The sequence below is a fragment of the Excalfactoria chinensis genome, chromosome 6, assembly GCF_039878825.1.
Source record: "Excalfactoria chinensis isolate bCotChi1 chromosome 6, bCotChi1.hap2, whole genome shotgun sequence".
Classification (NCBI taxonomy): domain Eukaryota; kingdom Metazoa; phylum Chordata; class Aves; order Galliformes; family Phasianidae; genus Excalfactoria; species Excalfactoria chinensis.
Window position 1 is genome coordinate 20,635,958 of NC_092830.1, and position 20,093 is coordinate 20,656,050.

Genomic DNA, 20,093 nt, shown 5'->3' on the forward strand with positions numbered 1-20,093 from the left:
TCCAGTATTTAACTTTTCCTCCCCTCTTTTCCTCCTAAATCAAAACTCCTTATTCCTTCAGCCTGTCTTAACTTGTTCTCTGTCTGGTGCCTACCATTTGCGTGATGGTTTTCCTTGTTGCAGCCTGCCTCTCAGAAGAGAACAAACAGTTCCAAATGGTACTTTTTCCTTTGTGCATCTCTGACATTTGCAATTAGCAGTGCCTGACAACACATACATGTGTGACATGTTTATCAGAAGGAATTATTGATCCTTCATTTGAAGGACTCCGTCTGTGTTCCTGCTATACATATACATGAAACTTTGGGTTCTATTTGATCACAGCTGGAGCTTGAGTCAGCTTTGATAAATGAAGAGTTAAGTAAAATTGTTAAATGTAAAAATGCTTATTTTGTCTCTTTCTGTCTTTCTCAGTTTGGAGGAAAACTGATTACCTTTGGTTTTACCAAAGCTCCTGGACAGCAAATACAGCAGACTTGCTCACACCAAGTTTTTATCAGTCAAGTCACTACTGAAACAGAATTTCTGCTCCGGTCCAGAGAACTGCAGATGGCTCTGCAGTCAGGAAACCTCCTTGATTACTGCAAGAGCAAGATCCATACAGCCAAGTTGAAGTATGAGGAGAACCTGTGGAAATTCCTTAAGGTGGGATATCTGGTGAAGCACAGGGGTCAATTCTGTTATGTGTCTGTGTATGGGGAAATATTGGGATCTTTTCAATAGTACAACATTTGCATAGTCAATTTGATCTCTTGAATAAGGTGACCAATTGCTGTCTTAAGTGGTGACAGGAATCTCCATTGCAAGGATCATTGCAACCATGTCTTTAGTAGCATTGGGTGAGATATCTCAAACTGTCACTCTGCTGAGTTTCTATAATCCAACTAGCCTTTGGTCCTGTGAAACCACTCCAGGGCAGGCAAGATTCAATACTACTATCTTAAACTACAAACCAAACATGTAAATTCTGTTCAAAAGAATGTCCCACGTGACCATTTCTGCATTTGCAGGAACAATTTTTGACTGTTTACAAGTATCAGGTCTATGTACAGATTGTTCAGTCTTGTAGTAGAGGAATGACCTCAAATAGTTACTGAAATAGTTGGATCTCCTTGCAGGATATTAATCAGTCATTAAACCATAGAGGTAGCACATGCGCTGGGCTGTGTACAGCCTGAGGGAATTTCTGAGTCTGTCTGAAATTTCTGCTCAGAAAGCTTCTCTAACAACTAGTTTGCTGCTTTTTCTGTTGAAGCCAGATAGGAGTTCGTGCAACCACGCTTTAATTTTCATCCAAGCTTAGATTGGTCCACTGTCTCTGTGCAGAGATTAGATCAGGAAATTCTGGACTATCCATGGAATTAATGGCCAAGAGTACTAAATATGCACCTGCATAGACCTGATGCTTGGTTGCCACTTACTTTTAACTTTATAACAAGCTTGAATGTTAACCTCTTATTGTTACCGCAGTTTAAATTCTATAGGATTTCCCACTGTGTACTGGGTGTACTTGTCATAGTTATTTATCTGTAAGCTGAGCTCTAGACTTTGTTGCTGCTAGAAGTAGCTAGCTATTGGAAGTGTGTAGATGTGTAGGATTTTACACATTTTCTTGTCTTTTTCAATGTCCTTTGGGATTCAGGTGAACCTGGAGCAGGAATCTAGGACTAAACTCCTCAAGCTGCTGGGCTACAGTAAAGAGGATCTGCAAAAAAAGGTAAGGAGACTTTTGTTATAGAGAGGCCTTTACAGGGCTAAATCTTCTGCTGGAACATTATAGGATTCCTATTGGAAATGAGCTCATGTCCTCATGGTACACAAAGGACCAAACTGTATGATATTTCAGATGAAGGGCACTTGTAGTATCCCTCAGACTGAAACCTGCTGCAGCGAGTAGGGAACATAAGGAAGAGTTATTCTGTGGTTTCTTTTAGGACTGCACTAGGAATGCTGGATCAGCCCAGATTCATTCCTCCTGACCTGAAGCTGTACAAAGGCCTACTTGTCCTGCATTGCACTTGGCAATTTTCTTTTTAGATCTTAAATGGTAAAGTTGATCAAGACATGTAACAAGTGTAACTAAACCTCTACAGAGAGTCCTTGTCCTCAGAGCTCAAAGATGAACTGTTTATCACAAAGAGGTGCTTTGAGAGAGGCATGGTGGAAAGGAAGTCCAAAATGACTGTTCACATCTTTTTTTCTGATTGTGCTGGTCAACTGAACCCAAGTTCTCAGAGTTCCCATTAAAATGAATATGTAGACTCTAGTAAGAGTACAGCAGTAGCTTTAGTGGATCAGACAAAAATGGTCTTGAGCCCTATTATCTTACTGCCAGTTGATGCTCGGAGAGGTATATAACAGCAGCACAGCTGTGAGAGCTTCTAGCATCAAGCTCTGCATCTCAGAGAGTTTCTCAGCCAGGAAGGTGACAGATAAAGATATCACACTAGTTGGAACTGCAGCAGTGTGGACAAGTCTCTGAAAAGGCTAAGTAATGTCTGCCATGTGGCCAGCCAGGAACAGGGAAACAGAACTTTTCACACAGGTGGAAAAGCCAGGGAATTGTCTAGAAATTGTTGGTCACTTGGTGTCTTTTCTGCTATCATGGTTAACCTTTACCTTGTGAATATTTGTTTCTTTTCTAGATCACCTCGTGTTTGAGTAATGGAATCCCAGATAAGCAGCCCCTTCCTGAGGCAGATGATACAAACACTGCACATCCAGATCAGGTATGTTCTGTACCTCTTACCAGTCTGGGAGATCAGAGGAAGGTAGAGTGAACAGAAAGGTTTAGTTCCAACCACAAGTTGTTGGGCTCAATGCAGGAATCACGGAAGGCAGTTCACAGGCCTGTCAGACTTACACAGGGTTAGACTAAGTGATCCAAGCTGTCCCTTCTAGTTTTTAAACAAATCGGCAAATGATAAAGATGGACTCCTGGCTATTAACACTGCAAGAGGGCTTGCTTCACCAGCGTAGATTTCTTCAGTGATAGACTTAGCCTCAGCCTTGCTTAACTTCGTGCTGCAGTTCTGGATTTCCTCTGTGAAGATTCTGCTGTGGTATTTGTTTTGCATTTCTTTCCTTTTCACTTCTATCCTTTGAACTGTATTTTCGTGTGATTTTGAGAAGGTTATCTTCAAATGCCTCGCAATGCCTGCTTCAGCGTTCTCTGTAAATTATGTTCTTCTAAGGAATCTAAAGCTGCTATCCTCAACGTAGTAATTTTGAGCACTTGTTGAGATACTCTAGGGATAGCAGTTGTGTCCTACATGAGCACCAAGCATGTATGTGGTCCTACCTGTTAATTATACACATCTCCTGCTGGGCTTATCCCTATTCCATGAAAATTGTTCAGCTTGCTTACAGGCAGGCCGTTGAATGCAGGGAAACTGGACAGCATTCTTGTTGTCACTGCATGTCTTACGCTGTCGTTCTCCTAAAGCACGGTCAATAGCAATACTGCACTTCTTGGTGCCTCAGTAAAACTAAGCACACTGATAGAGCAGCAGCAGGAGGCACAAAGGGTTTCCAAGTTGAAATCCAGATTTCTGCAATCATTGTCAACCAAATGTGAAGCAGCCTTATCCCACCCTGCAAACCATCAAAATGTTCTGGGTAGGATCTGTGTGTTCAATGAATAAATTAACCTCTTGTGCTCTTTGCACAGCTTTTAATGAATTCCAGTGATGATGTAGCTGCTGTTTCCTCTTCAGCCTTTTTTGACAACCTTGTCCCACAGAATATGAGCACGTTGGATATTCCTGTCACAGAAGGTATGTTACCTGAAATGCATTTTTGCCACCACAGAAAAAGGGAAGATGGTAACACGAAATTCTATAAACACCAGGAAGAATCTGGTCCACTCCAGCAAATGATTATCTATTAAATAGAACACCCACTCCACTGTCATGCAACGTTTATATGTATTTTGTAAATAAATACTCTTCACAGATAAGAAACCTATTTAAAGCATAGGAAAATCATATAGATGATGGAGGACTTACTGTCAAGTCAGTGGAGTTTTTTTGTTTGATTGCTTTGGTTTCTAGGTGCAAAACCTGATTTGTGTTTCCAAATCTTCTTTTATTTGGGCTTCCATATGTTGCTGTTTCTTACTGTCTGCTCTTTCCTACAGTCGTGATCATGCATCTGGATGATGCCCCTGATGTCTGACTCTGCTTTCTCACCTCTATAGATACCGATGGACTGATCAGCCAAGCTCTTTTATTGGGGAATTTTGAGGGTGCTGTGGAGCTGTGCATGCGGGCAGAGCGATTTGCTGATGCCATCATCTTAGCTATAGCCGGTGGGGAGAACCTCCTAAAAGAGACCCAGAAGCGCTACTTTGCCAAGCAGAAGACTAAACTCTCCCTGGTTAGTGACCGTTTTGTGTGCTCACTGAACAGGATATGATGGTTGATATCATGGCAGATGTTTGTCTGAGTATATATTGAAATGCTTAGGCAGGAAGTGGAATGTCCTCTTGTCTAGACTTTAATTTTTATCTCCTGATGGCTTTATGATGACATTGTATTTCCCACCTAGAATGTTTGTTCTGTTTCTTCTCATTTGGCAGTTTGTGCCTTAGTTCCCCATGCTTGTATCCTGTTGAATATACAGCCCTTTTCTAGCTCAACTAGGAGGATCCTAGCTTGGTAATTGCCGTATGGCAGAGTGTAAAAGGCAATGGGAATTTGTATTCACAGTCATCAGTACTAAGTGCTCTGAAGCAGGGTATGTATTAGATTTTTAGTCTTGCCTAGTGCAGCTGCTTTCATTTCTTAAATACTTTGGGCTTTTTCCTTAGAAGTATAAGGTTCCAATTACTGTTAACATTATAATACTGGGATTGGTGAACCCTTGTGCAGTGAGGTGGTTACTACACACACTATGAAGTATGCCTGAAAGTGACCTCTTCTGTGGATGTGCTTGCTTGAGCAGTCAGACTGTCTTAGTCTTCAGTGAGTGATAGGCCTTCTTTTTCCCCTTGCAGCTACTTTCCTCCATTGTGCAGCAGAAGTGGCAAGATATTGTTTGCACATGTGATCTACAGAGCTGGAAGGAGGCACTGGCCATCTTGTTAACATACTCAAAGCATGAGGACTATGCTCAGCTCTGTGGTATGCAATGAATTGTGTATATTCTGCCTGAAAGGGCTTCCCCTCCCTTTTTAAGTTTCAGAGATGGATTATTGATAGTTTGAATTCAGTAGTTTCCTCAGTCTTGTTAAAAAGCCAAACGTGCTCAGCAACTGGTTGTTCTGAGAAGGCAGAGTTAGGGGGCAACCTACTAACTGAGTCTGAATCACAAAGTCGCAGGGGTTGGAAGTGACCTCAAGAGATCATTAAGTCCAATCCTGCTGCTAAAAAAATACCGTTTAGCTGGTGAATAGCACCTAGCAAACAGAAACGGCTTGACAACATCAGAGAGGTTCCATCATTTCATGCGTGTGAGATGATATCTTGAAATGCATGAGAACATGGCATCTAATACAGGCCAAATAGTAGGGTGGGAAAGTTGCCGTAGCTGTGGTGATATGGTTGTTGCAGCTTACCTTTTATCTCTTAGCTTTTGCTAAACATGGATAACTACCATTACTGTCTCTACCATTACACACTGCTGTTGCCTCCAAATACCCACATCTTTTGGAAAAAAAGAGTGTTGAGGTTTCTTGTCACGTTCATTATTTTTAAGGGTTTTTCCTTCTTTTTTATGACCAGACGGACATAAAAAGTGAAAGATGTGTAAGAAATGACTTCTCTTTTCAACCAAATTGACTTTGTGATTCCTTAGTGCCCATTTTTCTGCGTTATCCTAGAATTGGATGCAGATCCAAAGTGGTAAATACCTTTTTATACCAGGGCAGTGTAAGATTGCTAAGAGAGGACAGTGAGGGTTAAAGAACTCTTCAAAATACAAGTGTTAAATATCAACTGTGTTTCTTCCTTTTAGACATGCTGGGTTCCCGCCTAGAATTGGAAGGAGATGCAGCTCTATCCAATGATGCCTGCCTCTGTTATATCTCATCAGGCAATGTGGAGAGGTTGGTGGAATGCTGGGTAAAAAACCATGAGACTTCATCGCCCCTTGCCTTGCAGGTACCAGTGTTATGATGTTGATTTGACTCTCTCTAGGCCAGTTTGGTAACATTAATCTGCTTGCATTATCACATCAAATCATAGAATGGTTTGGATGGAAGGGACCTTGAATATCATCTCATTCCAACCTCTCTGCTATAGGCAGGGACATTTCCCTCTAAGCCAGGTTGCTCAAAGCCCCATCCAGCCTGGCCTTGAATGCATCTGAGGAGAGGGCATTCACAACCTCACTGGGCAACTTGTTCCCATGTCTCACCAACTTCACAGTAAAGAATTTCTTCCTAATCTAAATCTGCCCTTTTCTAGTTTAAAACCTTCCCCCCTTGTTCTTTAGCTAACTGCCCTTAGAAATAGACTAGCTGCTGGCTTCCAAAAGACAGTGAAGAGCTATTCACAGTCACCAAGGTATCTCCTAGCCTGGACTATGGGCTTACATCTGGAGGTGACATACACTCTTAAAAATTTATGAGTCTGTGTGTTTGCAGAATACAGCTCGTGTTATGCATAAATCCAGCTATGGACGGGAGTTATGGCTTGCACACCTGCCTTTGTACACTGGTGGCATGTCTCAACTTCCTTAGACTATATCTATAATCTGACTGGTAGTTACCTGGGAGCATATTCGCTGCTGAATTTAACTGTATAGCTATAATGCTAAGGTAATCTCACTCTTCATCCAGAACACTCTGGCAAAATGAAGTCTAGTTTGTGTTCTTTGCATTGCAGGTAAAATAACCTTGTGTGGAAAGTCAGACCTTAAAGGTGAATCAGGGTTTCTAAGTCTTAAGTCAGCGTTGTTGCCTGTTACGCTTAAAGCAGTCCTTGCTAAGTTGCTAACCTGTGCTGTGTCTGTCAATCACTAGGATGAATTAGTCAAGTCTTCAACTCTGACGTGCTGATAACACCCTCTGCTACAGAACTCCCTGGTCTTGAAGCCTGCTAGTAAATAACAGCAACAAAAAGGCCTTTTAAGCATTTCTGATTGTTTGAAACTGGCTTCCTCCCAGTCATGATAACACACATCATTGAATAGATACAAACCTTGCTTTGATTTGTAGGATTTAAAGGGGCTTTGAATAACTAAGAACTTCCTGGTCTGTTTGTCTGTAGTAGTAGTTTGTCTTAGTGAATTTCTCCTGGTATAGTTATAAACCTTTCTCTTCTAAGCTGATACCTTGGACTCCTAGACTTATGGGAGTAATTACTTAGTGAAAAGATCATAGCTGATGGTAATGTTCTTGTGGTTTCTCATTTTCTTTTTCCTTTACTGTAAAAGTAACTGTCAGGATATGCTTCCTGGTTCCTGACTTTTCTGCACAAAGTGCACCTTAGGAAATAGTTATCAGTGGTAGTATGTGGTGCCAAGTAGAGTGACTTCTGTTTACATTGGACCCAATGGCAGTTTGAAAGAGAGGAGCCATCTGGTGTTGTCTCAGTATGAGATGGGCCAGTAAAAGAAATCAGATTCTAAATGGTTTGTTTTGTCCCCCCCTCCCTGCCTATTCAGGATCTCATAGAGAAAGTGATGGTGCTGAGCAGGTCCATTGAGATGCTCCGAGGCACAGCAGAAACAGTGCCAGGCCCTGTGTTGGCAGAACAAATCACCCAGTATGCCAGTCTCCTGGCATCACAAGGATGCTTGGCAGCTGCAATGAATTACCTACCCAACAACTCTAAAGAGGTAAGTGAGAAACAGGTTTTTGTAGGAAAGTGGGGGAAGTGATACTTTTTTCAAGTGAGCTTTGGGTTTTACTTGTGTCAAGACTTAAGGTTTCATCTTAATTATGGTAACTCGGGAGTAGCAGTGGTGTTTTGTTTTTCTAAGACATAGCATCTGTATTCATTTGTGGCTTTTTTTTCTTTGTAGCCCCTTTTGATTTGGGGAAAAGGAGAGAAACTTTAGAACTGTAAAATGGTTCCTGGGGAGCATTGCTGGAAGGTAGTTTTCCTACATCTAGTCCTGAAACTACCTGATAGAAGAGGGGGGTGGGGAGGTTACTTTATAATTTAAAGTAAATCTGCCCAGTGCCCAAATGCAAGCGGGATCTGGAGAAAGTATACTGTAAATGTTGGAGGAAGGATCGGTGAGACTTCATCTGCAAGGAAATATGTCCTAGGTTCTGTCACCTACAGGTTCTTTCTTTACTGCTGACTATTGTGTAAGTGCTTGTTTTGCAAACTGATGCCCAGTGCTCTGGATCAGTCTGCTTTGAATGCCCCCACCCCCCTTGTATCCTCCATTTGAGACTCTTGCGGCAATTCTGATGTATGGTTTGTTTCAGCTCCTGATCGAGCAGCTCCGAGACCGGCTCTTCCACGCTCAAGGAGAGAATGTGGGAGATCAGCCACCACCACCTTTCCCCTACACTCGTGTCAATGTAGGTGTCATGAAGCACACATCTCCAGCAGCCCAGAGGGGTTCCACCCCTGAAGGAGCAGTGCACAAAACAGATCACAGACATCCAGAGAAGGTAAACCTGAAATTCAAGCCCTTGTGGGAGAAGGAGGAAGGCTACTGGGTTGGGGAAAATGTATGAAGAGCTATGAGATGATGCAGACTGCAGGCGTCGAGGAACTCATCAGTGATACATCCATTCCTGAATTAAACACAAGTTCTTTGATGATTCAGAAGTGGGCTAGATGGCTTCTTTTCACAAAGCTCTTACCCACATGATAAGGAAAGGAATTGCTCTTTTATATCCACCTCACCCTTGGATCTCAGTAAAATTAGTGCACTTCTGCTTCATTTCAGTTCTTGCACAAGAAATTTATGTTCAGAAGGTTTTGCTACCATTATTTCATTATTACTCCTTTGTTATTTCCTCTGGTTATGCTTCTGGGAAATCACAGCATGGGAACTGGTTCCTAAAGGCTAATCCCTGTGAAAGCTTGAGTATACTATGAAGTGTGGTTCCCAGCTTCATGGAAAAGCTATGTGGTGTGAAAAGAAGGGTCATCAAGCCTCGTAACAGCAGGGAGGACAGCACCCAGCCTTCTGCTCTTTGCCTTGTCCTGCCAGCCACACTTAGGGGTGGAGAGAGGTCCACTGTGCTCCTGATAGCAGTGAGGCCTCTGATCCAATCCACTGAGAGCACTGATAAAAAGCAGTATCTTCTCTTATCTGAGAAGTGACAGATAGAAAGTGAGGCTGTTTTGTGTGCATGTGCTCACATGTGTCCTATATGTCTCTGACCATTTCAAATTTCTTTGTTTTTTAATTGCAGCCCAATTATCAGCCATCATTTGCCCCTTCAGCACCCTCTCAGCCTTCAGTGCCTTCCTTCTTCCCACCTCAGCCAGTGCCAGCCATGTCTGCAGCACCTCACCATAATGTCCCTCCTCAGACCAGCACTAGTCCACAAACAAGCCTCTATTCCAGAGGACCGCCATACCCACAGTACAACGTGGGCATGGTTCCAGCAACAGCTTCAGGGACAGGTAAGCGTTTCCTGATAGCTGTTTCCATCATCCAGAAATTCCTTAGATTTTCTTAGACCAAGGCCGTAGGCACAAGTGACTGCTTTGCCTCTTTCTCACAGGTCTGTTTTACTTGCAAAAAACAAATTAGCAGACAGAGAAGTTTCTCAGCACTTCTGCCATATCTAGTTTTCTAGAAACTGTTGTTGTCCTTCTACTGTTGTTAAGCACATGTAGGAATGGAGAAGGCCCTGCTAACCTTGCAGCACTATTTGACTGATGTTGCTTGAGCTACGGGGAATACTCCTGATGTGGATCATCTAGGGCATGACTTGAAGAAGAAGGGGCTTACTGGCATGAATGAGAGTATCATTAGTACTTTAGACATAGAACAAATGATGCAGATGTACTCTTTTTCTTGTTTTGTAGTTCTGTCACAGTCTCAGCCATTCAGCCCAGTAGGAGCCAGACCTGTTGGTCCTGCTGTCTTCCCCAGCCAGCCACCTCTGTCAGGACAGTCCATGCCCATGGCATCTCCTGGTGTTCTACCATCTGGACCTGCTCTGCTCACTCCGGCCTCGATCCCATCATCTCAGCTTCCTGCAGCCTGTCCTCTCCCAGTGGCAAGCCAGTCTCCTCTAGGTTTTTCATCAACACAGTTCAGCAGCCCTGTGAATTTGGGCTACCCTCAGGGAGGTCCTGGAGCTCCATCTGCTAAGCCTCTGCCAGCAGCCAGCCTTCCTCCTCCTCCCATAGGTAAGTACTTCCTGTGTGACCTGTGTGTGCAGGATGCTCCTGGATACTGTTTGCTGTAAGTAGTGGATGTGGGCCTTTTGAGCTCTGGTCTGCCACCTTAGGGGCCGGATGTGATGTTATCTGAGGCCAACCTAATAGACACATTGTGCTGAGTTCTACTGTGGTCGTGAAATACAGCAGTAATTACATTTTATTCAGGCTGTTCAGCCACTCTGTCCCTCTGGCTATGGTCACAAGATGCTGTCTTTTCAGGTTCCCAGTGCGCCTTTGAGCAGTGGTTTACTCCAGAGGCATCTGGTTTGACTGAAAGGATGGTAGTTCCCAGGAAATGCATGGTGGAAGGCTTGCTGATCTTATCCCTGCTTCTTCTTCCTGTAACTTAAATAAGAAGTGCAGTTGAAATGCTGGGATAGAAAGGTGGTTCTTCTCTGTACGTGGGATACGCCTTGCCTAGCTTCAAGATGAAAGTTCTTGTGCACTGTGCTACAACTCTCCTCATTGTTTCCTGTTGCCATAAGTCCTTGCCCTAGAATTCTCTTCTGGTTTCCTCTATGCAGTGCACTAAATCTGGAGCCTGTCCCCTCTGGGTTTGTGGGTTGTGTCCAGCCCAGCCTGTGAGATGTGTGAAGTCCTTACAAGCATGATGAGGAAGCAGCATAGTGTTGGTCCTAGTTCCTAGTGAATGGGCATTCACTCTGTTTCCCACACCATCAGCCAAGCTGGTGCTTGATAGTTCTTTGCTTGCTCTCTAAGGGGTGGGTTTAGCCAGTCTGTTCTCAACCCCTAACAACAAAGCTGACAGTCCTTAGATCTTTGAGCAGATGCTTTTTCAAGCTACACATATTCTGTTAAATGAACGAATTGTGGTTTTGAGGTTTGCCTCTGCCTGGAATCGTTTGCTGGTTTAACCAAAGATAGCAAATCCCGCTCTGTAGAGCCTATGGGGACTAAACACAAAGAGTCTAAGGCTGTTCACATTTCTTCTGAAAAGCTAATGGATGGTAGTCCAGGGGCATTACTTGCTGAGTAAAAGCTGTTGGTGATGATGACTGTCCCACCCTGCCTTGATTTTCAGGTTTCTTCCCTTGGCTAGATCCCCACGTGGATCATGCAGGTAGTACACAGAGAAGCTTCCAGACCTGTTGGGGAGGCAGTGTTGCTGCTTCCAGTGAAACGTGGGGTGTGTGTGCATGTTTAGTGTGCGTGCATGCATGCATGTTCATTGTTATTCACTGCATGACTGTGGAGCTATACAACCAAGGTAGAGAATATACTTGTTCAGGGGACTGGTAAGCAACAGTTGTGGGTGCTGCAAGTAAAATGAAAAAACTACTGTTACTCATGAGTCTGAGTACAGAAGACTGGGACTTCTCTATTTGCCTCCAGTTTTGGAAGATCTGTGTCAGATACTGGGCCAGTGGGGCACAGCCTGCTCCTTTCTTGGTTCTCCAGACAATGAACAGTCCAGTGGCCGTAACTCACCTCGTTTTCTCCCTGTTACACTTTCAGACTCATGCATGGCTTTGTTTGTGCTTTCCCTGGCTAGACTGAAAGAAAGGAGGTCTAACATAGACAATGATGAAGTAGAGCTTCCCAAGCAGAATCTGAGGACCCTCTTCCAAGGGAAAAGTCCTCTTGGCTTTAGTTATTGGATAAAGCTGGGGTCTGAATCTCCATCTTTTGGGGTAAAGTCAAACTGCAGAGCTTTTTAGACTGGTGCTTGGTACTGATTAAACTCTTTGGAATTCACTGATGATGGAAAATAGATATCTCCCAATCTATACTATCAGTAGGGTAAGAATCAATGTCTTATTGGTGTGGCTCTGTGCAGTGATTGATTGTACTAGAGACCATCTGCCAGGCACAAAAGATTATCTAGAGAGTCTCAGCTTTGTGTAGGAAATCTGAACATTGAGTACAAGCTTACAGCACTCAGCAATCCTCACTGTCCTTGCTTTGTAGAACAGGGAGTCCAGAAAGGGAATTGTCCTTTCAACAGGGAAACAAAGGGCTTGATGATTCCCTGTTAAAGGAAAGGTGGTTCCAAGGCAAGGACAGCAAACACTTTCTTGGGCTGAAGATGCTCTGTGATAATTTACTGCTAAGAAGTTCCCTTCTCCTGGCAGCATTTAGCCCCAGTAAGTACTGATGGGACAGTATGGCATGCTCATATGGATGAGCAGTGCAGATAAGTTTCCTTGAGAGTGCTTTCTTGCCTGCTGCTGTCCTGGTTTTGATAGGTACGTTTTTTTTCCCAACCTTAAAAAACTGTAAGATCTTGCAATCTAGCCAAACTTAGAGCTTTGTAAACTCCTGAATGCAGGCTCGTGGAGAAGTTCTCACTGGTATGCTGAAGGAGGTTCTTCACTTGTAGAAATCCCATGCTCTCAGAGAGCACCAAAGATAGGGTAAAGGATAATAATATGTTGGCTGATCTCATTTCTGGCTAGGATAATCCCTGATTCCATCTTGTGACAGTTGTGGGTTTTCTAGCTTAAGCATTGCCAGAAACTGCTGCCATGGAGCATTCCGTTCAGAGTTGATGAGGAATTGTCTTTCCTAAGTAGCATAGTCCAGGCAGTCAGGGTTTTATCCCAGTAAAATGAAGCAGAGTCCTGTCATCTCGTGTCTGCTGATTGAGTGCCTGGCTTAAAGACTATAATTTAAATAGCTGTTTCCTGTGAGGATTCAAAGTGCCACTGGACTGGAAGAGTGCCAGGGACTGCTAGACCACAAGCTTGGTGGGGGCCAGCAGAGTTCTAGGGCACAGAATCCCCAAGCTACAAATAAGTGCCAATTTAATTAAACTGCTGATCCAAACTCATCAGAGAGCGAGTCTTGAAATCATGGGAAAAGGGAAGGCAAAAAGAGGCTGCCAGAATTTTAATAATAATGGTAATTAAAGTAATGAAGCACCTTTAGCATCTTTCCTCTGTGATTTTTTTAAAGCTCAGCTGAGGATCAGTGGCTCATTAAGTGTGGCACTGAGCTCCAGCAATTTTGATATTGCCCCTTAGAATTATGCTGCTTTCTCGCAGATTCTTCCCATCTCATGGACTGAGGTTATTAAGATCGACATGACAAAAAAAGCACTGAGATTTTCTGTAGAGATCCAGATACTCTTACAACACAGCAGCAGACAAGGTAGTTGGAATTTGACCTTAGCTGAATGAAGTGTGGTTGCAGGTCTTTTGATGTCATGTGACCTGATGGATTTTTAATTACCTGGAGTGAGGTTTGAGGCTATGCACCACAAAAATGTCTGCTGAGAAGCCCCTCTGATCCCAAGGTATTAATTGGCCAAGTCTGTTCCTTTCTAGGTGGGAAGCCAGCGAATTTTCCTAAGCTTTGGTCCCAAACATCCTTTTGAAAGGGGAAAAATTCAACCCACCCCTAAACCCTTCCTCCTTCCATCACAGCAACCTCTACCACTGTGGAATTTCCCAGTGAGGTACTTGTGCAAGCATTAGTGAGAAAACTTCTCACTAACAGCTTAAAATAGCACAGCTTTTGTAGCAGTATCACAGCATTAGATTTTTCTGTCTAGGGAACCCCAGGGAAGTCCCTGAACACACATGCATGCAAGGTTCCACCCTGACTCTGAGACTGACTTGTTCAGCCTATGCAATATGTGGAAAGCTTCAGGTAGCTGCAGAAAAGGCTTTCTGTGTGGGACTGAGGGTGTGCCAGGACAGTCTGATCAGACGTTGCCTCGTGAAGCATGTGTATGTACTCAGGTGCTGAGAATGTAATTAAGAAAGAAAAGGAAGAAAGAACAGTTTCTGGTCTGCCAACTGGACTTTAAATTCCTCAGCTGAAATGGTATGAAGGTACAGTGGTGGGGGAACTGGAGCTGTGAGCCCTTTAGCTAAGGGGAATGTCAAGCCATGAACTGCTGCTGTGGCCATGTTCTTAAAGCCTGACATCTGTGTCTTGTTTGTTCTCCTGGCAGCTCAGGACTCGTGGACTGATCCCTCTGCTGCAAGAGGAGGCCATCAGAAGAAAAAGGTAAGCTTTGGGCTGGAATATTTGCTGGTTGTCTTTTAGCTAGGGAACTGCATGCAGAAGATATGTTCCTTTAAATGCTTATCGTCACACTCAGCTGCTCTCATGTTGACCCTTTCCAGTTCTACATGATGTGCAACACTAGGACTGCAATCTGAATCATCTCAACTCTGCCATCCAAACTTATATACCGTTATCCAAGGTGGCTTTTTTTATAATGTGGTTATCATCTGTGATGTAGCATACTCTCTCATTACTTCTCAGACTGACTGTAGCCACCTATTGCTTGAAATACAGATTAACCTTACTCCTGTGCACACATACGTTTTTTGGATTAGAAGATCGTGGTCAATTCACACCTGACAGCTGGGGGCAGCATTTCCCCTCAGCACAGTGAGAGCTACAGTGATTTTCCTCAGAAGCTTGATACGGGCTGATATGGCACCATGTTGGCCCTGCTGCTCCCTGCTTTGTAGTCAATGCGTTGGAGGGCCTGTAAGATGAGCAATTTTGCAACAAATGCTCTCAATACCCCATTTCTGTAACTGATGCCTGCTTGCAGGTGTGACAAGAAGCTTCTTTGGCACCATTCCTACCCCCCACTCCTCTTCTTTAGCTTGGAAGAGACTTCTCACCCTTTTTCTGGCAGCATAGCTGGGAACCTGCTTCAGGCTGTGCTCACTACAACAGGATTAGCCTCTTGTTAAAGCCATCTCCTTTTGATCTAGCCCTGTCAAAGTGAATCTATCCTGACTCTCTGGCTTAGCAGGGGCGCGATGAAGTGTTTGCAAGAGGATTCTCCCCCCATGTCGTGGGATTTTCCCCAGCACTTGCTCTGCTGGACACTTTACTGCTGCTAATCTCTACATTCAGGACTCGTGCCGTTGCAGAGCCAAGGCGGCTTTCTGAGGACCAATGCTTTCGGGGGCAACGGATCTCTTTGTCTGAACAATTCCAGAGTGGTTTTTTTTGCTGTTGCTTTGACTGTTCATCTAGGATGCAAGAGGAAGGGCCCCATGCTCTTGAGAGGGCTTGAAAGAACAGAGATGCGTTACACATCTTGAGAACTAAGCTCTCTGAAAGTTATAAAGGAAGTTGCATTTGATTGTGGAGAGAGTAACCAGCCCTCTTTCCTCAGACTTGTATTTTTGTTTGTTTTCAGCGCAGTTTTTTTTTTCTTTCTTTCTTTCTTTTATTTTTCTGACAGCTGCCTGAGAAATTTGCTCCTCTAGCTCCTATCACAGCTCCAGTAATGAACCTGCCGACTGAGCCCCAAGGGATCCATCCTCAGCTCTCCAGGTTGCAAGAATCTGGCCAGTCACCCCCAGGAGCACCCAAGGAAGGCAGCCTGCAGGTATCAAGGGAAAGTGTGATATTCCCCAGCCATCAGCTCCTTGTCAAATAGAAAATCATCTTGGCTTTTGAGATACTTATTTCTTGGCAGCTGCAGGGCTTATGTGCCTGCTTCTCAGCCCTTACAAAACATTTCTACCTGAGTGCTAGAGGAATTGCTAGAATTGCTAGCAGGGTGGAAAATGACACTTGTCTGTGACTAGAAGGGAGACAGGCCAGACAGGCTATCAGCTTTCTGAAAGATGGGAATCCACAGAGACCTGAAGCTATACTGCAGTCTTTGCTTCCAGGTATTCTCTGAGTTTGCCAAAGGGTGAAATTCTTCCTGTTGGTAGTTGCAGGAAGGGAGTTTACCTACTCCCACCTTTTGTGCTCCTGTTGTATTTATTCATCTATTTCTCTCTCTGTCAGTATCACCAGCTACCTGCAGAGAGAGTTGAGAAGAAGGAGGTGCCTCCTGAACACCAGGGTCTGAAGACCACACTTGAAGGGTTGGTGCAACGCTGCTCTGCTGTTGCCACCGATCCAGTAAGTCCTCCCTTCTCTGGTCTTTGGCTTTCTTGTCCTCACTGATGTTTGACTGATGTTTCTGTCAGCTACAGAGAGGAAGAGGCATAACCAGGCTATTTTCCATTTGCTTCCCTCCTTTAGGCTGTGGGCTTGTCCATCTCATGGGATCTGAGATGCATTCTCTAAGTTATCCACTACCTCTTATTGCCTCTCTGGGGCAATGGTTCTGTATTCCGAACTCTTTGAGGAAAGCAGAAGAAATGACCCAACTAATTTAACTTCCTTTTCCGTGGTTTTGATGCTTAGGTAGTTACTGCAGAATGGCTGGCAGTACGAGCTTTTCAGAGGGAAAGGCTGAGATATGCTGAAAGAGAAAGCCATATGAGCATTGTGTTTGAGTCACTGTAACTTTCCAGCCCATCTCCTGGAAAGTGTTCCCCCTAGGGATGGAAAGACCTGTAGTTTGGACTTAATAGTCTGAAGCTGTAAGCTGATGTGGAATTTGAGAGGCTGGACTGGTAGAGCAATGCAATACACCTGAGTTCCTAAGCCTGCCAGCCCTGTCCCAGCATTGCCCAGAGCTAGGCATTTCTATCCACAATGTTAAGTACTTTTGAGTGGATTACCCAAAGTGGGGCAACCAGATCTGAAGTACTGAGATCCTTCTCTTGGTGGTTACCTAGAGTAGGAAGAATGTTTCCTCCCGTCCTCAAGGGGACAAGGGCTTCTGCGTCAAAGCTTCTGCTTAGGTGAACCACGGTGAGGTTATGTGAATGTCCAGTGGGTCAGTTGATGAACATTTTCCCAGCTTTGAAAGTAATTGTTCTGTCCAGTAGCCTGAAGGCACTGTTAGAAGGGACAAATGTTTAGGCTGTGAGGCAGAAAATGGGACAAATCTAGCTTCCTGTCTTGGACACAATGTATGCATGTATATGTGCACAGCAAGGGCACGGCCAGTTTATATCGCAGTCTCTGGCTGTAAACTGTTTGGTAGAGGTTGAGATGCCACTGAAATTGCAAGGTGCTGAGGGGAGATCTGAGCAAGAGCAATGTGATACAGGGAATAGTGTGTTTGAAGCCCTGTCTGAGCTAGTAATGTCTGTTTTACTTTAGAAAACCCGAAGGAAGCTAGAGGATGCACTGCAGCGGCTGGAGACCTTGTATGACAAACTCCGTGAGCAGGCAGTAAGTGTATTGCCTGCAATCCTTGTTATCAGGCTGGTTTCTTGATCCCATTTCTGAACTGTGCTGTGGGCCCTTGTGTCTGTTCCAGTATTTCCAGTACATACCCTCTTAAGAAAGCAAAGGGATTGCAAAACCTTATAATTCTCTTTGAGTCTAGCCAACTTTAACTATTCTTCCTTAACCTTGGTCCAGAAATAGAGTAAGGAAGAGCTGTTAGGGGCTATTTGTAGGGTGGTTTTCCTCCCAGGAAGTACACTGATACATATGTGTGTGTACATACACAGGTTCTAGATGGGGAGGGGCATTTGTAAAGGAATGTTCTGGGGGTGGTTATGAACTGAATGTATCTTCCAGCTAAGGGGATGCTGCTGATGTCAGTTGCTGGAGGGTTATCAATTAAGGGAAGGACCTCTATGATATATTTTCTGTGAGTGTCTATTTTATGTCTGAATAGAGATGAGATTCTGTGCTAGATGGACCTTTAATCTCCTCAAATACATTGAATATTCATTTAATGTTGAAGTGTCATTACATAGGACCTGTGTTAACTATAACTTAACCTAGGTATTGGATTAATGTTTGCTATGGGCTAGGAAACTGAGGGATGGGGCAGTCTGCACCTCCTGTCAATGCCTGGCTTTGTAGGTGCTGCATTTGAGGATCAGGTAGAGAGCAGGAGGGGAGGGCATGGAGGGAGTTGGGGTCCTGTGTCACAGCACTAAGGATGCTGACTCATTTCTGCTTCTCCCCACAGCTCTCTCCAGCTATCCTCATGGGTCTCCATGAAATTGCCCGCTGCATTGAAGCTAGGAACTACCAACAGGGTCTCGTGGTTCACACCCAAGTGGTGAGCAGCAGCAGTTTCAGTGAAGTGTCCGGTTTCATGCCTGTTCTGAAAGTTCTAATGACCATTGCTGGCAAGCTGAATGTGTAACATGTGGAACAGCTGGTACAGTGCACATACTGAGCTGGTGGACTCCCTCACCTGTCGTTGTGCTGCTGGTTGCGGACTTTTCTTCTTACTCTGAAGAAATAAGTCTGTGCCTGGAACCGTGCTGGACCAGCATACCTGGCCCCTTCTACTCTCCAGACAACCAGAAGTCTGGATATCCTGGAGACTGCTCTCTGTCTGTCTGTCCCTCCTTTTCTCTTTCTCTATCCCCTCACATTCCCCTCAAGTCCACTTCCGAGCCCAGGGCTCTCAGTTTCAGGTGCCCAGGTAGCACAGAAATCCCCAAGGACTGCTCTCTGTTAGACTCCTTTTCCCTGTTCCCCTAAGACAAAGGGGAAACCCCTTCCAGGTTGATAATGCTTTCGTGTAGGAGACAAATAGCTGACACCTTGGGCTCTACTCCCTGCTGTGCATCAGTCACAGCTGCCTGTTTTGGGTCCTAAGCTGGGGTGCCTCTGCTCCATTGGGCTGCAGTCAGGGTCTCTCCTCTGGTTCCACCTTTATCTTCATTCTAATTTTCAACTCATCTCTTGCCCCTCTGCTCCCATACATGCTACAACTAAGGTTACCTGCCAGCCTACTCTGGGCTGACTTTGGTTCTCTCTTTCTTCTTCACCCAGCTCTCTTTTCATAGAAAGTAAACAGAAGACAGCTATCCCCTGCATCCTCCAGTATCCTTTTTCCCTCCCATAAGCTGAAGGCTTGAGCCTTTGTTTTAGGCCAAAGCTTATTTCTCCCCCTTCTCCTGGAATTCTCCCATTCAGGAATAATAGCAGGTTGGGATGCTCTGTATACTCCTCCCCAGAGCCAGCAGCCTTGTGTTTAGGCTAAAAGCTGCACTGGCTGGCTGGCCTTTTTCACTTTCTTTAGCACAGTGGGCTTATTGCCAGCTGATGTCTAAAGGCTTTCTACCTTGGGATTTCCAGGCAGTCTAATGGCTTTAGAAGCAACAGGGATTGTACAGGTCCCTTAAAGACCAGCCCAGGCTTGAGCAGAAGGAGAAGCCTCCTGACACGATAGTAGAAATGTGCTGCAGTAGGTGGCATTGTCAGGTACCAGGGACATGGCTGTACTGATGCTTTCCATTACAGTGGCATTTCCTCTGAGGTAAAATAAGTGAATGAAGCATGCCTGTCCTATGGAAGAAGTCTGGGAAAGCAGATGGGATTTTAGAGCACTTCCATGTGCATCTTTCCTTCTGTTCCTCCCTCCTTGCCCTCTAACCAGGCAGTGCAGTCCTTGGACCCCAGCTGGGAGTGAGGCTTCTTCTCAGTGTTCGGCTGCAGCCAGCCCCTGCTTCCTCTGCTTGCTGCTTGAGTGATAATGCCATCGTGGGTCTGTGGTTCAGTGACTTACACAATTCAGCCTGCTCTACTATAAGACTTAGGAGGGAGGGGGATCAGAGAAGGGAGGGAGAGGGTACATCTCATTCTCTCCTTTCCAGGTCAAAGTGCCTCCTTGTTGCTGCTTTGTTCTGTTTCTATTACTGCAGTTTGATGCACTGAGAGATTACAGAACAGTGAAATAAAAGCTGTGTTTTGTGATGGTGCTAGCTTTTTTTCATAGCGTTGATCTGAAGGCAGTTGCCTGTCATGTCTGACTAAAGGGTTGTTCCTCTCGGTTTTCAGGGTCACCCACAGAGTTCTCTGCTTGGGTTGAGGGAGCAGATTTTGAATGGTATGGGGCAAGCCAGATCCATGGGCTCTGCTGGTGTGGGCAGCTAATATCCTGGTGTGGTGAGACCTCGGGCCTTACTTGCTCCCAGGTCTGCAGGGCCAGAGATCTGTTCTTCAGTCATCATCCTTAGCTGTGAC

General features: G+C 44.6%; 1 protein-coding gene across 3 annotated transcripts in view; it reads left to right on the forward strand.

Moving 5' to 3' along the window:
- Positions 1 to 19,830, forward strand: part of SEC31B (SEC31 homolog B, COPII coat complex component) — a 32,219-nt gene extending 12,389 nt beyond the window's left edge. The window contains exons 11-27 of one of the 3 annotated variants that reach the window (XM_072340018.1): positions 415 to 645; positions 1,643 to 1,717; positions 2,646 to 2,729; positions 3,671 to 3,776; positions 4,199 to 4,377; positions 4,997 to 5,123; positions 5,956 to 6,101; positions 7,609 to 7,782; positions 8,384 to 8,572; positions 9,326 to 9,539; positions 9,948 to 10,274; positions 11,350 to 11,388; positions 14,227 to 14,282; positions 15,487 to 15,633; positions 16,044 to 16,160; positions 17,256 to 17,327; positions 18,082 to 19,830. In XM_072340018.1, the coding sequence (XP_072196119.1) occupies positions 415 to 645; positions 1,643 to 1,717; positions 2,646 to 2,729; positions 3,671 to 3,776; positions 4,199 to 4,377; positions 4,997 to 5,123; positions 5,956 to 6,101; positions 7,609 to 7,782; positions 8,384 to 8,572; positions 9,326 to 9,539; positions 9,948 to 10,274; positions 11,350 to 11,388; positions 14,227 to 14,282; positions 15,487 to 15,633; positions 16,044 to 16,160; positions 17,256 to 17,327; positions 18,082 to 18,261 (2,463 nt within the window). In that variant the 3' untranslated portion in view covers positions 18,262 to 19,830. Of the gene's footprint in view, positions 1 to 414; positions 646 to 1,642; positions 1,718 to 2,645; positions 2,730 to 3,670; positions 3,777 to 4,198; positions 4,378 to 4,996; positions 5,124 to 5,955; positions 6,102 to 7,608; positions 7,783 to 8,383; positions 8,573 to 9,325; positions 9,540 to 9,947; positions 10,275 to 11,349; positions 11,455 to 14,226; positions 14,283 to 15,486; positions 15,634 to 16,043; positions 16,161 to 17,255; positions 17,328 to 18,081 lie in introns of all 3 variants that reach the window. The other 2 variants (XM_072340017.1, XM_072340019.1) reach the window with 2 other exon arrangements.
- The last annotated feature ends 263 nt before the right edge of the window (positions 19,831 to 20,093 follow it).